Raw genomic sequence first — 17,456 nt, 5'->3', positions numbered from 1 at the left:
AACACTAAGACCTCTGGTGTGGCCCTTGAAAAAGATGGAAACAGAGATGGAGAGAAAAACCAGGGAGGCTGGAACAACCACCTGGACCAGCCCTACAACCCCTTCCAGAGTGACTTCTACAGAAGGTTTGGTGGCTTGTATGATGGATCACCAAGTGCAAACCAGGCCCTTCAAGGGTATATAGCCCCACCAGAGCAATGTCTTGACCTGCCTAGCCAGGCTTTTGGAGCCTCCTCAGCCAGAGATGACCAGATTGGTGAGAGGAGCTCCCGTGGAGGTGCTGAAGAGGACCAGATAGGATCAGATGATGAGGTTGTGAAGGCTAGGTTGCACAGTGCCAGTGAGACCCCTTCATCCACACCCATGCGACAGCAGCAACAGAATCACTCTGAGGAAGAGGAAGAAGAGGGAGGAGTGGCTGAAGAGGAGGAGGAAAGAGATGAGGATGGGCACATGGACATGGAGAGAGAGGAAGAAGGAAGTTCGGCCTCAAACCACCTCCGGAACCACCCCAAACATTTCCAAGACGACTCCTCTTTGCCCCAAAGAAGTGGAGCTGGTTTGGCAGCCTCTTCATCCACAATGACGGCACTTTCTCTGGTTCCCCAACCACAAAACCAAGCTTTGCCACTGGAGAAGCAGTGGCAGCAAGGCTTGGGCCTCCTGTCTCCCGGAGGCCCTCCAGGACTGTTGAAGGCTGAGCAGCAGACCCACCTAGAGCAGCAGATGAACATGCTGTCTGTCCTCAGAGCCTACAGCAATGACAACATCCCCGCATTCAATGGCCTTGGTGGCGGAGCAGGAGGAGCATCCACAGGGGGCATGAAGAGGCCAGATGCACCTGGTGAGTGTGTTAAACCCCTACAGACACTGTAACTGCTGTAAAGCTCACACCCACACACTTATTCACAGACACCTTTACCAGCAGAAAACCCCACGCATAAATAGCCACACATGTTTGAAACTCGACTCCAGTTTTCCCACCACTGCATACACATAAACACTAAACACGAAAGACAAACATATATGTTTTCCTTTCCTGACACCCACGAAGGAATCTCAGACACTCACTAAAGGTCTCCAGATTGGCTCTGAAGTGATTTTAGTCTTATTTCAAGCAAGTTTAGAAGCTATCAGCCTGGCGACTAGCAACAGATTAATCTTTATTACACGTTTATATTACTGGGAGTGCAGCACCTCCCTCCCACCCCACAGCATGGAGGGAATAACCCTGGATGAGTCAGAGCAGGACCTCAGCTCCCCATGCCATCTCCTCCACATGTCTCTTAACTATCTTAGCTCTCATAAAGCTGGCTCCCAAAAGCCCATTACTTTATAAGACTCGTCGATCTATGACCCTGTGAAAAATGAACTGTCAACTTTCATGATTCTGCTAAGGTTATAGCCGCTCCTTGAGACTGAAGAAGGAAGTCCATTTTCTTTTTTTCTATTTTTACATTGTTCTTTTGCTGCTTAGGGGTAGCTGCTAACGGTGTCTATATAAGAAGAAAATAAAAACTAGAAGTTTGTGTTGAGCTTTGAAACATTGATGCTATACAAACTGCAGAGACAGAAAATGCAGAAAGGTGGTTTAGCTTTGGCAGAGACTGAGATCCAATCAGTAACAACTCCTTCAGACTGGAAATTAAGACATTTGCATTTTTTGGAAGTGGAAGCTAACAAATAATAATATAAATAATTAATTGTGCAAGTGCAAGTGCAAGCACAGTAAGTTGTGGCTCCTGTACCTCAATCAATTTACCACATTTACCCATTGTCTCTCTCCCCGCTTGATGCCTGGTGATTTAATTGAGAACTAAATGTTTTAATCTTTATTATTATTATTATTATTATTATTATTATTATTATTATAATGTCCGAATACAGTTTACAGACATAATTGTTTTCTTTTGTGTCCAACAAAAGAATTTAATGCAATTTTCCAATCACATGGAGAGCTCATGTTTTTACGGGCACACATTTATGAGAATTCAGTAAAAGATGCATTAACCCATAGTGATAGTGACCTCTTTGATAATGAAGCAGTGCAGCTGCATGTGTTCGTCTGACCTTTCCATCTGACAAAATATCACCTGCTGTGATGGAACCAGACTCTCTGCAGATAATGACATTGTGAAAGCATTTTTATGATAAAAGATTGATGTATAAACACAGTATATATTGTACGTTTAATTTATGTCGTTGTGTGGGAATGCCCTACTTACTGTCTAATAAGAAAGCTTGTGAAAGGAACCTATGTAATGTGGGCAGATTGATTTGCAATTAGGAAAACACAACCCAAACATAGAAGGCTTTCTCAATGGAGCAAAAGCTTCTCTTACATGTTAGTTTGTCCTAGCCTGAGTCAGCCATTCACTGTTATGAATTCAACTTCCTGGTAATATATATCTACCATCCATATATCTGATGGCACTTGAGCCAGCATAGAAATATATAAAAGATTATTGGCAACACGAGTTAAATCAAGACCTGTGAGTTGTTGTACTTAGTATGACCTTGTGTGACTTGTGCTGCCGAACTCTACTACCATCCCAGCCATCATCTACCTGTGTGCACTGTTACAGTGATATATATGCATCAGATGATACGACACTGTATCTTATACAGCAAAACTCTTCCAGGCAATCTTACTGATTTAACAGGCTTTATGCATTTCATATCTTTGTAGTAACGAGCAATCTGAATTTACCGTGAACCAGAATGGGGGCTCTTGGATGCCAATGAGTGTGAATATATGTACCACATGCTAAAGACTGCCTGTAAACCTATATCAATACTTAACAGTATGTTTACTACTATTACAGTCTCTCCCCTGCAGCCACAAGTACTGATATTATATATGATGACTATAATTATGACTAAAAACAGCTCTACTTCGACTGTTTCTACAACATCAATGGCTGTATATGGTATTACTACTTATTGATACGACTGCAACTGATACTGCACAGTTTCTTTTGCTGATGCTGATACGAATACCAATGCCCTATACATACAAAAAGTACATAAAACTACTTCCTCTCTTGGTGCTAAAACTGACATTTTGTGCAGTATTGGAATGTATTTTAAATTATTTATTAAAATCAATTAAGCAAATAATAAATAACAGCACAATGTATTTTAAATTGTTATATTAAAATGTATAATATTAATTATTTAATAATAATAAAGCATTAGCTGGCCAAGGTGAAGCCATTTTGTGAATTAGCCTATTCTAAAACTTGGCCTGCTATTTTATCAAATGATCATTGGGTTTTTTTAAGCAGAATTTTAATCAACAATAATTATAATACCTGGCTAAAGAAATAGTTGAGAACATAGAAGAAGATATAAAAATGAATTATCTCAAAACTGTGCTAAAGTTCAGTTCTTTGGTGAATTTGCTTCTACCACTACTGTTTATGACATACTATCACTATTGTGACAGCTACTAGATTTGCCACACGTGCTACAGATATAACATGAAGAAAATAATGGGCGCACTTGTTTCATAGGAAAATGCACTATTGCAGTCTCTTTTTATGTGTCCACTTGTAAACCCCTTTGTGTTGGTGGAGAAGGTGGGGGTGGCAGAGATGTCCCTAAAACTCAATTCAGACCTGGCAAAATGTGATTATCTGGAGTGGGTTTGCATTAGGTTTGTATGCAAATACAGCATAAATCATTAATATCGAAATTCTCCTCTGAATCTATGGGACCTGTTGTAGGGCACGCACCGCACGTCTGGAGTGGCCGTCTCTTCATTTGTATGCCCATAGGAAACAGGGGTGCGGTGCACATGAATCTACTTGCACCTTGACATATGACAAATACACACATCAAGGCAATCCACACACACATATTCACACATTTTTTGTATTAAACCACTCCTCCCTAAATTGCCCCAGTATTTATCAATAAATGTCATTAACAGCAGCAGTGGCCCTGAGGTCTCTGTAATCAGACAAGGTATCTGGTTACTGAGGTCCGACATTCTGTGTAAAGACTGATATGAACCCGCACCATTTGCTGTACTGTAGATGTGCTTAACACAATCAATACTTGGATGCAGTGCAGACCTATCCATAGCCGTGCATTATCCAACATGAGGTATTACATTATTCAAACAGTGCTGTACATGCCATGACTGCTCACGAACGTTGCTACTCACATCGTATTACTTACATTACCTCAAACCCCTCGTTCATTTAATATGTTTAATGTAGACCAGAGCTTCAGAAGGTTGCGATTGACAAGCTGGAGAGGTGTTGAGAGAACTGTAGGACTTGGATTAGCATGCAGAGAAATCTACTCATGGCTGAGCACCTCTTGCAATTTGAGAAGTAGGCTACACAAACAGAGAGTTGGTGGGCAGGAGAGAGAAAGAAGAGAGGGTAACGCTGTATATTCTCACATCAATTAGACCCATCACTCCCAATTTACAAGTACTCTCACACCGTGCTCTATAGTTCTCCTCAAAGTGCGGTTGTTTATTGGTGTTTGTTGTTGCAGATGAAAACTCTCAGAGTCACCTCATGTACACACAGGAGATGACACTGAGAAGAGTTGTTTTTGTTGACTTGAGAGGATGAACAGACATGCCTCATTGTCACCATGTAACTACTAGAATTTGTATGCTATGGTGTAAATTTATATTAAACATTTCATATGGTCACTGTGCTAGTTTTGTTTTTACTGTCAGAAATATTAATTATGCTACAACACAACGCTAAAATATTTAAATGTGTAAAAATATCAGTTTAAATAAATTATTCTCATTTAATTACAATGTATAATGAGCATAAATTGGGCTTTATTGTAAAGTTAAAAAAGAGAAGGTATTTTTCTTATGCAAGAATAATGCACCAATCTTACAACAAGTTTATAACAAAATAACTCCAAAAACTAGTAGGTTGAAGTAGGGACACTGGAAGGATGATTGACATTCAGATATCACAATTCATAATGAGTCACATAATGGCCTCTTCCCCCTGCTGCAGATAAGAAGCAGCCATTTTAGACTTAATGTTGCCATTTGCTTGTGCCGTAAATGTAAAACCCTGCACATATTAAATGTAAATAATGAGTTAATTAATAAGTTTCCCCTGTGTAGCCTTGATGTGGTGTCAGTAACCTTTTTGTCCCACAACACTGTTTTGCTAGTGTGTGTGTGTGTGTGTGTGTGTGTGTGTGTGTGTGTGTGTGTGTGTGTGTGTGTGTGTGTGTGTGTGTGTGTGTGTGTGTGTTCGATGATGGACTCATGCTGTTGATCAGTTTGGTTTTCATCTCAAATGCAGAACTGTCGTCACTGTGAGGAGTTTGATCCCATGAGTCCCGACTTTCGTGTCAGAACATTGTGCAGGAAATGTACAGAGCTATGACATGCATACAACAGACACACATATACACCTGTATGCTCGGGGGAGCCCACTATACTGTGCTGGATCCCACCAGTTAATGTTGTTTTGAGGATTGAGACTTGCTTTTAGGATCATGGCTAGAATGAGGTTTAGGTAGGGCTAGAGTAAAGGGTGAGGGAATGTATAAGTAATTATCGGTCCCCGCAAAGACATGTGTTTGAGTATGTGTGGTGTGTTTTGTGTGCGTTTGTGTGTGTGTGTGTGTGTGTGTCATGTGTGAACAGGTTCTGTACAGCAATGATGATAATTAAAGACATATGGTGGGATTGGTGGGCTCGCTGTGAAGCACAGATGTAGTGGATCACAGTTGGCATTACTGGTGTAATTTTCACTTTTTCTGGTTTAAGTGGAAGAAAGGTAGGCATAACAAATGAAGCTTCCCACAAACACACACACATGCTACTTAATGCACTTATGCCGCTAGCACAGATACCGTAACCAAAATTGCCTGTTTATTGGTACACACAAATTAAAATGATAGTATATTTGATTTTATTTGTTACGTCCCACTTTTGACACAATTACAATACATTAAAAACAAAGTAAAATCTTGAAAAATAATTTTGTTTTTGCACAAGAAAATATGTATATTTAAAAAAAACTAAACGATGAACAGTGGGGCAGATGTAGTGTATAGTCCTTACTGGCAATTTGAGTGGAAACTGGGGCACCCGCTTAAAACCACAAAAACCCATGAGGATCACCTGCAACACGCAGACTCCAGAAGACAGACCTCAGCTGGCCATCGGACTCCAACTTAGGTCCTTTTTGCTGTAACTCAGAGGACGGATCTATTCTTGAGCTGTGTTTGTACATTTATACAAAGAGAAATTCCCAGACATAGAACGCCTTCAGCTGCCAACAGGGTTACTGACACTGACCATCACTTATGCCACCAACCTTTTATGTCTGCTCTCAGTTTCCGATATAAGCTCTCTGTCTGTCTCTTTCTCTCTCTCTCTCTCTCACACACACATACACACACACACATTTTAAAACTGGTGATAATGCAGAAACTGGCAATTGCCAATAATGCTGTCCTCATCTGGTCTAGCAAACTCGTAGGCACACACATAAATATTCTCACAAAATGCTTTGACGAGTGAAAGAGGGCTTGGGTTCTCTTTGCTCCCAGACGCTCCAGTGTTTACCTGCATAGTGGCGATTATTCTGAACACTTAAAAGCAGGTCTGCAGGTTCAGAAAGGTGGCACCTGAGAGACCTAGTGGGAGTAGGTGGCGCTTATGGTCTAATTTACAAGAAATCTACATTGAGGAGACTAGAAAAAATTAATTTAAGAGTTGCCCTCATCATTTAACCAGCAAAGTTTATTTCGATAAGGTACACAGGGACTGTCAGATTTAAAAAAATGTAACCGGATTATTCCGTCCCCTTCCTATGTTCAGTGTAGATAGTATATCTGTATATCTATATGGTTTGTATCTTTGAAAACAGAAAATCTGTTGTTGCACACTGTCAAATCTTATTGTCAAATCTACAATAGGTTCAATAAATTATATCATCCTCCCTGAGAACGGTCTTGTGGTGAGCCCCATGCAAAGAGCAGTGTTTCTCAGTTGATATGGCAAATATGGCAGGTCAGATTTGAAACAGTGATTTGTTGATATTCTGAACAGACATATTGGATGATAATTACATTGGTTTTCTCTTCCAAACACCTTAAGTCAAAGTGGAGATCTCTGTTTAAAGCTTTATTATAATTTAATAATAAAAAGCCAGAATGCAATACCTTGACAAATGCCAAACAATAGTTTAAAAGTAACACAAGTAGAAAAAAAGTACTGAAATCTTAAAGAAATTATGCCACATCCCCAGATCAAAAAAAATAAAACCCCCAAATCATCCTTTGAGAATCCTCCCGTCTTGCAAAGCCCCCCCCCCTCTGTCGTCACAGTTTTGGGTCACAGAGTGTCGCTGTCAGAGCTCAAACTCGTGTCGTGTCACTGCACCAGACTGTTCAGTTAAGTCGTTTATTCGCAGCAGATTCAATTGCAGGGTTGCAAAGGTTCAAGTAACATCTTAACCTGATTAAAACTTCAACCAAGGTTTGACCAATATCTGACTTCCTGCGCAGTGAAGCGAGTGATGTCTCTGTTCAGACCAAAGCGAGTCCACTAGCACTCCTCCCTCCTTCTGAGATCTCTGCCTTTCACTTTTCACTTTTCCCACACTCTTGGATCCTCCCTTTTTTTTACTTCTCTCACTCTGCTGGAGGGCATGTGCTCTTCCAGTGATTAAGACGTCTGTCTGTCTGTCTGTCTGTCTGTATCTGAGAAGAAGAGGACCACTGTTGGTGATACACCTCACCCCTCGCTCTCACTGTATGCCTCCGCCAATGCCGAGACGACAGCTCTGAAGGCTGGTGAGGTCGAGGTGCTGTTTCACATGTGCAACAATATTACCAGCTTAACTTGCAGAGGTGAATTATCACCTTGTCACCTAAAAGTGCAAATAGTGTCATTTTCAAAGAGCAATTAAGTGTAATAGCTGCTGTCAAGCCCTGAGGATGGTACCTGTTGCTCACTCTCACAGCCTTTCTTTTCTCCGCGGCAGATGTGATAGCTCTAAAAATATTTTCCCCCTCACTAATTCCCCAGATATCAGCTGCTGCGCCTGCTGAAAGGTCCTTTTTGAAAAGGCTTCATATTCTTCCCATGATCCTCTCTCTCAGCCATCTTCACTAATAACACCGTTGATGCTGGCCACATCACGTTTCCTGGAAGTGAAGTACAGTGAATGAGGGGCAGTATCGAGTTGCCCTTGATAAGGAAATGGAGACGAATGCTGGATGATTGCAAAGTTACATGACAATTATTCTATTCATTATTGTAGAAACAGGAGTGAAGACAGCGTGGGAGCGTGGAGGTTACAGGGAGCTGCAGACCAGTGTGTGTTTGTGTGTGTGTGTGATGTGTGTGTGTGTGTTCATGTGAAAATCAGGTGCTTTTAAGTGTACAGTATAAGCAAGTCTGTAACCCTTTCCCCCGCTGTGCACTTATAAACATGTTATTGCGAATTGTATTCGATATTGCAAAACATGAAACAATGGGTTATAAATTGGCCTTCCAACCCAATATATTTGACATGATCTCTGCCTCCCATCTCGTTAGTTTGCTGTTTGTTTCTTTTCTTCCCAGACTCCTGTAGACTTTGTTCAGTTTGAGTTCCTCCTCTTAAGAATGCAACGTTCCCTTCCCCAGGCGCCCTGGAGATGTGAAGAGGGCGCCTCAGAGGAGTTGTACTCATAAAGCTCCTCATCCTCCGAGGGAGCGCGAGAGAGACACAACAGAGAGAGAGAGAGAGAGAGAGAGAGAGAGAGGGGAGAGAGAGAGAACTGCCAGGCAAGACACGCAGGCATAATAACTACACTTACACAGCTAGTCGACACATAATGAGACAATGCTGCAGGAACTTCAAGGAAGAACACAGATATATAAAAAACAACAGAGAGCAAGGCAGGGGGAGAAGGAAACCGTGGGTTGGGGGGGAAGAGAAAAAAAAGAAACTATGTCAACTTTTATTTCCTCTGTTATTCCACATCAATGGATGCATGCCGTGATACTAATAAAAACAAAAAAATATACACAAGTATAGACACATAGGCAGCGAGTTGGCGTGTTTGAAAAGCTCTGTGGCAATTAAGGACAAATAACTTGCATTATTTCCTGTAGTGAAGGATGATCCCGACCACTCGCTAAAAACATGTTTGATTTAAACATCAAAAAGAGCCAAGAAACAAATAAATAAGACTCAAATAAACAAAGTTGTGCGTGGAAAAAAAGAGAACGGGAGAGAGAGAACACAAACCGCAGGGGGAATAAGAATAAGAATAGCGAGCATCGAGACAAATAAGCTGGCAACATTATAACATTAGCAGTTAGAAAATACACTTAATTCCTCGGCAGAGATGGATATAAACTGCATTGTTGCGTTGCAAATCCCAGCGACCGGATTTAAACTGCTGCATTGTTTTATTAGGGAAATATGGGGGTGGAGGAACGCCGCTTGTTCTAATTACAGTGATTTAATCAGGATTAGAGAGGTTACCTGGATGAAGCTAGGGGGCATCCATGGCAAGGGCACATGCTCTCAGACAAACTGGTTACATGCAGTGGCATGTTTCTGAGAGCTGGTCCTTATCGAAACTCATCTGCCACTGTGACTTCAGCTACTGAAACAATGACTTTCTTTGCTCTCGCATGAGTCAACACTGGACTATTGTTCTGCCTCTTTTTCCCTCCTCTCTGTCTTTACTTCAGCCCCCCCCCCCTCCATTTCCCCCTCCTGCCCGGTTAAACAGCAGGCAGAGGGAATCCATTTTAATCTGATTAATAACTTAGTTGATCACATATAACCCAATTTTCATTCTGTGCCGCCCTTGTCTGCACGGACACACCCACGCTGACCTTTGGAGTTGCCACAGTTACAATACAGCACAATAAGCACCATTGTCCTGTCAAAAAGCTGAGGATGTTTTACATCATTGCAAAAATTTAATGTTGCCATCTTTTTAAATTGGATGCTTTCAGGAAAAGGCCAGGCCCACGACTGAATGCTTGTGTGTGTTTGTGTGTATGTGCCTGTGTGTTTGTGTGTGTGTGTGTGTAGGGGAGGGGGCTGCGAGTGAGATTCCACTTTCCTGAGTTGCAGGGATGGGAACAACTTTTGTCATGCATTCACAGTAATATGAATCGTCCTTTTAAAACAGATATGGTTACATATTAGTTTTGAAAGGTACAGTAACTGCTTCAGCGTTAAGCTGGCCTCCAACACTGGGGCTCTTTGTTCGTCGGCCCAGCTAATAACTGGCCCCTGATCCTCATCTCTTACTGGCTGCGGAAGAAGACTCAACTTTTTTTTTCTTCTTCTTCTTCATCTTTTTCCCCCCTGAATGTATCTTTGATTACAATGTTATATGAGCTTCGTTTTGTCATTTCAATTTCACTCAATGTGTTTAGCGCTGAGAGATTTGTATTCAGGATTGGCAATTATGATTAGAATGCCACAAAGTAAGCCTTGTGAGTTTTTGCAATGACAAGTGAAAGAGAGTTAGAGAGAGAAAAAATATCCTTCCTCCCTTTCTCTCTCTCTCTCTCTCTCTCTCTCTCTCTCTCTCTCTCTCTCTCTCTCTCTCTCTCTCTCTCTCTCACACACACACACACACACACACACAGGAAATATGGATCAAATATTCATGAAGTGGGCTGAGGTTCTCATACACCCATATGCTTCCTCGTTCAAGCAGCTTGCAGTGGACAAGAGGCATCCATCCAGCTTGTATGACACAGCCGAGTGTGACAGAGAGCATGAAAACACCCCTCCGCCACCTATCACCACAACCTCTGCCATCATGATAACCATCAAATAGGTCACAGCAAACATGCACTCCTCTTCTACCCGCTTTCCTTTTCCCTTTGTCCTTGTTGCCCTCCGCTGTACCCCATGACTTCCTCTTTCGTTTAATAATCTGCTGTGAGAGAGATGAGTCCTCCGAGCTCTGTGATTCACTGGCCAGGAATCCTTGTAAAATCAGGGCGCCCTGCATTTGCCAGTTTCCAGAAATTGTAAGAACTTTATGGTTTATAGTTTTTTATTATGTCTCGGTAGGAATGAAAAGGGTGCTGTGAGGGGAGGGTGTGTGTGTGTGTGTGTGTGTGTGTGTGTGTGTGTGTGTGTGTGTGATTAAAACTGGAGGGATTAGCACCATACTTTAAGATAAATCTTTTTAATGTGAAACCTCATCCCCGCTCATTCTGGGGTAACCACTCTTATTAACTGCTTTTCTTTCACTCTCTTTTATGCGGCCTATTTTTGCGCTGAGCAACTTTAAGTACGGGCTTTTGGACACGGCCGCGCACTGCTAACTCTGCCAGTTACACAAACACACAACGTCCCCTTTTTAAGCTTTTAAACACAGAACAATGGCAAAGCACATAGCTGCGCACATTAATGCTTTTGTATATGGGAGGGGAGGGAAAAAAATAGCAGGAAAGCAGAGGAGAAGAAAAGAGATAAGCAGAGCTTGGCTGCGCTGCCCCTCCATCCATTTCTCTCTGTTTTCCTTTTCTCCCTCAGTCTATCTGTGTGAAAAAAAAATCTCTCTTTCCATCATCAAATCCAGGCTGATCTGTATGCGTCGGGGGCTAAACAGACAAACATCATATTCTCAGTCTCCAGACTCTAATTGACTGAACAAGGATTGGTCACACTTTTAAGAAGCGTTCCATAATGGATTTCCATGTTTGTGCCTCTTTTAACTGGCAGCGCAAATGGAAGGCATAAATGTTGTCTTTATTACCAAAAACAACAGCCCTCTCTCTCTCTGTCGCCCTCTATCTCTTTGCATCTCTTTCCCTTTCTCTAAAAGATGATATCAGAGCAATGGTCGGCATTCGTTGCAAGGTCACCGCTGTCCGACAGATGACAAACGATCTCAAGATGGCCTCATCATCTGTCCGGTAGTTCTTGGCCACAAAAGAGATGAATGTATACATCTCATTTTTTTTTCTTTTTTTCTCACTCTCTCACACTACTTCTTTAATTTGATTTTCACGTCATGGGGGGGCAAAGCAACAAAAACAGCCACCTGATTAGCCACAGTAACGGCTAGATGTGCCAAAAGCAAGAGAGGTGTGTGGAGGAAGGGTGAACGAGTCTTTTAAAAAAAAAAGAAGACGAAGAAAAAGTCTGCACTTATCGTGTTTCTGTATCAGGAAGCAGACTTGGCAAGAGATTGGGATTCAGTATTATGGACAAGCTGCTCATCAGATGGGAGCTGGGTTTATTCCTGTGGCCCACCCTCTCTCCCCCTAACTCCATTCTATCCATCCATTCCTCCCTCCCATCCTCTGCCACCCCTCTTGTTTGCCTCCTATCCAAGATGTGTCTCATTTTCCCTGACTGGACAGCTCCATCAGAAATGCCCAAAAGAACTTGGCGTCTTTGTGTGGACAGAACACAACTTTTGAATTATTTGATTAATTAATTTTCTCTCTGTTTACTTTTTTCTCCTTCCTCCCTTCATCCTTTCATTTTTTTCTCCGGGCTCATTATCTACAGTATGGAGCGCAGGGTCCCAACAGCCCGTACACACACACAGAACTAAACGCCATCACCAGCACTGACGGCCACTTTTGACAAAACACTAAGTGCATTTCTTAATTATCTGACTTCTGTCTAATACCGTTGTCATCTCGCAGACAATCCCTCTCCTCACTCTCTGATGTTGTTATTATGTTCTCATTTGGATGCCGGCTCTCGGCAGGTAGTCACCCCCACCTCCCGTTGTCGTATCCCCCCCCTCTTCCTCACACCCTGACTCATTTCTCGTCACTCATTCTCTCTCTGATAAACTTTCCTCTGTCCCCTTATGTAGTGTTGTAAAAAATGGAAAGGCTCATTGGTATGAAGTGGTATCATATTGTCTATAATTGAAAAATAATAATTTTGTATAATATTTTTTAATGCACAAATATGTGCAGACACATCTCTACATCATTGATGACCACAGGGAGCAGTCAGTATAGGCTGAAGATTCACAAATGAATCCATCCTGTGATCAACAACATCAATCCATCACCGAACACACACACACACTCATCCTCCTCTTCCTTCTCATCATGTGACAAATTAAATAAATAAAGCTTGAAAAAATCAAATATTCTGTAACTTTATCAGGAGGGAGGAAGCAGGCACAACTACTCTTTTTTTTATCTCTTTGTGAAAGAGCGCCGTCAGCTTACCTAAAGTTCTAGAAGAACACGTCTTTCTTCCAGGCTGTTGACTTGAACACAGCGCAGTGCTTTTTTTAGGAGGGGGTTGTCTCCTCATTCCCATCAAGTATGAAAAGTTTAGAAAGAAAAATCAGGACGGTATCAAAATTTAATGCAATTACAGGCCTTTTTTTATGTTTTCACCGACTTCTGTATGTTGAACTTAGCTCTTATGGTAGATTCACTTACACAATAAAATGAGCCGAACTATTCTATTGGTTTTTTTTGGGGGGGGGGCTTGAATGCAGAGGTTGCAGTATTGGATCTTACACCTATTGAAGCTGACGCAGTATAACAAAGCATGCAGGGCCAAAAGTAATGATCATATACAAATATCAATATGAGAAAGAATGTGTGCTAAAGAAGACGCATGGCTATTGATGTTTAAATAACTGTAGTGTCAGAGAGATGGAGAGAGGGGGAAAAATGTGCATCATATTTTCTCGCTGTGTCTTGTGAGAAAAAAAAAAGAAATAGGAAAAAAGAGAAGCACCTAATCGAACACACCCGGCGAGGCACAAACAGTGAAGCCAAGGGCAAGATAAAAACAGCACCTCTCCGTCTCTTCTCTTTCTCTCTGCCGAGTGAACATAACGACAAATAAATATATAATCACTTAGTATGCCATTTTTGCTGTGAGCCACATTATCCGCCTTCGTTCTCTCTGTCTGGAAAGAGAAAAAAAGGGAGAAGGGAGTGTTTGACAATGCAAACTGCGAAGATAAAAACCAGTAAAAAGTTATATCTTCACTCCTGTGTGTGTCTTTTAATTTCTCTGGGCATATTCAGCTGTATTTGCATTTCAAATACTCATATTTGAAGAGGGTGGTTTAAATGCCAAGACGCGAATTGATGACAATCACCTCGACTCAGACGCATCGGCGAAAACCTTCTCTCCTCGCCGCTGACATTAAAACTAAACCAACGGCCGCAACGCAAACACAATACAAATATAAATTTATCTTCCCTGCCTCCCTTCTTCCTCCGTCAGTCTTTTTCTTGCTCTTCCTCTCCCTCCATCTCATTATTTTAGTATCACTTTACATTTGAATATCAGTTCCTATACTCGCAGGGCAACAGTGTGTGAGCCGCCTCTAGCAAACTAAAATAAGAGAATAATCAGCGGGGTTCAGAATGAGGAGGAATTGATTCAGCAGCAAACAGTCGGGGTGCATACACACTTTCACACACACACAAAGCTATATATGCACAACCCCCCCCTGCCCACCCCTCCCTTTTTGCTGCCTTTTCATCACTTTTCCATATTCATTTCTGTAATTTACGGTAAATCCAATAGCTGTCAGTCACACATGCACACAAATACACAAAAGAAAAAAAAAAAAAGAATTAAAAAACACTGTAGATTTACAGCACTGGGAAACAGCTGCTGCAACATTTACAGCAAAGACCACTCTAAAATATTAAAGATGTGTCATCACCGGCGTTCAGCCTCTGCATCTGTAGCCATCTGCTTTCTATTAAAACATTACACCCAAAAAAGCACATGCAGCCCACTCGCTCTCTGATGCTATTTCCAGCCCTTTTTTTTAAAAATCTTAATCTGGGGGGAACGGCATCGGTACAGACAAATAACCTTTTGAATCCTGTTGAACTCATAAAAGAAGTTCCTGAATATCTGCTGGAACTGTTATACAACCTGTGTCGTCAAGCAACTTAAAGTGAACACCACAGATGAATGACTGCACAGGAACACAGTTCACAGAAGACACTTTATCACCTGTGTGCACTGAGATAAATCGTCCTCAACACAATCAATAGTGTGTCATCGTGATGTTTTTTTTGAATATTTTTATCTGAAATTGTAATTTTTTTCCTTTTACAATTGTGTTTTCCTTATGATGAATAATAACCAGAGGCAACATACATACAGAACTCTCCTTTTGATTTATTTCATTACATTACCGCTCCTGTCCGCTTGTCCTTGAGCAAGACACTGAACCCTCAAGTTGCCATGACTAAGAGCATCAGCCAAATGTCTAAAATGTAAAATTACAGTCCTCTCTTCCCTGATGTCCTTGGGTTACTCAGGGTTGTGGAGGCGTTCATGACTCAGACTGTTTGGGGCGGTGACATCTGTCCTGTTAGAACGGATAGAGAGAAAAGAAAATACTAAAAAAGAGGAGAGTGAGAGCTGGGCTTCTGAAAGCAGCACCGCAAAATATTATGTTACAACCGAACAGGGAGAGATGGGAGGAGAGACTTATGGGCCGAGTCAAAGGTAAACAATTACAACATCGTGAGTCACTTTTTTGGAGTGCGCCTAAAGGAAGATCATCTCCCCCACTTAATAGGTAATTTCCTTTGTCTTCTGAGGATCATATCACATGCTGTAGACTTCGACGGGGTGGTCTGCCGAGGGAAACGGCAAAGGAGAAAGAGAGAGGGAAAAAAAATATGACAGAATGAAACTTGGCTGGAAAACTTTCACAACAGCGCTCCTTGAGAAACATTCTGTTCAAATTAAACAAGCGCCTGTTTGTTAGGAATGTAATGACAGATTCAGAGGGACATTTCCAGTCAGTGTATGTCTTCTTTTTTTATTAATATTTTGCGCTTTCTGTCATCTTGTCTGTGCAAACCCAGTTGTCCATTCTGGGGCTGTCATCTCCTCCTCCTTCATTTGCAACCACTTTCCCCCTCTTGTTTCCTCTCTCTCTACATCTCTCCATCACTTCCCCTTATGATGTCACTATCTCGGTGTGAATCATTAGGATATCAGTGTTCAGCCAGTGACAGAAAGTGCCTGATTAACAAGCTCTCTTGTTTTTCCTCTCCTCTTTATCCTCTTCCCTTTTTTCTGAAACGAGGACTCCCGCTGTTTCCAACGACGTTTCTCCTCGTTCCACCTCCCCCTCCTCATCATCCCTCCTTCCCTTCCCTTCTCTTCTACCCTGTCGTGGATGGCAGGGAGTCACAGGTGTGTGACAATAATTACACATACACTCAGAGAAAAAATAATGTCGTTTCCTCCATTTAATAAGTTTGCAGTAAAATAGGCAGCGAGATAGCTAGAGAGGCAGAGAGCTCAAATCTTATCGGATACCCCAACCTCTAACTTAATCATATGGCTCTTAAGAGCAGCCCGCCACCAGCTGGGGCTCCGTAATATGCATGCAATATGTGTGTAAAACGATACGCTTTAATTTTGAGCCCACTTTAAGCAGCAACAAAATCTGTTTATATGGGAGACATTTAAAAAGAAGAGAGGGATCGAGGGAGGGTGAGCAGGGGATTGGGTTAACTCTTGCTCTCCAGGCCTGACAAAAGCCATCTGTTGGGTGTCAACTAGTATCACGGCACACACTGTAATGTACAGAGTGGAGAACAAATGGGATAAAAGTTTGCTTACTTTTTGTGTGAAATTGAATGAAACCGTAGTTAACGCTGGTGCAGTCCACTGTGTCCTGTTTCAAAAGGTTTTCTCCTCTTATATTCCCTGAAGTTGCTTCAAAGGCAGACTGCATTGGTTGTCTGTTTCCGTCCATCAAGCCTTGTCATAACTGACGGGTGAGCTGTGTGTGGTGGACGACGGTGACAGGTAGCCTCTCTGTCAGAGAGGAAAACAAACAGGGAACCAGGACTTTTCGCCCCAAAGTTTAGTTGAGATCAGCATGAGCCCCTCGCGCCCCTCAACGTTACTGAGTCAGCTTGGTGACCTTATGACTCTGCGACCCTTGCCCTCACCTCAGTGTTTTAACCAGGAAGTCCTCCAAACTGAATGACCAATAATGACATGTGACATGAAGCTGTTGCAAATTTACTTTAAACAAAAGGATTCATATAAGTGTCCTCTGCTCTGTCATCGCTATATTTTTGTTCGGTTTAAAGTGTTTTAGAAAGCTTTTGGTTTAGGTCGGAATACCGAGGAAACATTAAGAAGGTGGCATTTTGGGTTAAAAGGAAGTAGAAGGTTAAGTAACCCTCATCACCAGGTTTCAAAGTAAAACTTAGTCTAGAACCTGAGGAACAGCCATGGCTGAAAAAGAAAAAAGTTGACTGTTGGTAGGAAATGGAAATGAGACACATTTTCCTGGATCAAATGCTTTGTTGACCCATCATCCACCCCAACCATTCATAATGAGGATTGTGAACCATCTGGTTCCATTCAACCTGACAGTATCGTATATAGTTCATCATAGTTTCTGCATTGACAATACAGTGGGCTCCACTCTATATGTAAAGCTATATCATGCTTACACAAAGTGAAATAATTAAGCCTAAT

The 17,456-nt window shown here is 41.8% G+C and overlaps 1 protein-coding gene across 1 annotated transcript in view; it reads left to right on the top strand.

Moving 5' to 3' along the window:
- Positions 1–17,456, top strand: part of znf536 (zinc finger protein 536) — a 195,931-nt gene that overhangs the window by 151,196 nt on the left and 27,279 nt on the right. Inside the window, 1 exon segment of the mRNA XM_034578747.1 lies at positions 1–844. Coding sequence (XP_034434638.1) covers positions 1–844 — 844 coding nt within the window.

Source organism: Hippoglossus hippoglossus, chromosome 3 (genome assembly GCF_009819705.1).
Source record: "Hippoglossus hippoglossus isolate fHipHip1 chromosome 3, fHipHip1.pri, whole genome shotgun sequence".
NCBI lineage: Eukaryota > Metazoa > Chordata > Actinopteri > Pleuronectiformes > Pleuronectidae > Hippoglossus > Hippoglossus hippoglossus.
The sequence above is the reverse complement of the archived record's forward strand: the minus strand, read 5'-3'. Positions and strand labels throughout refer to the sequence as shown.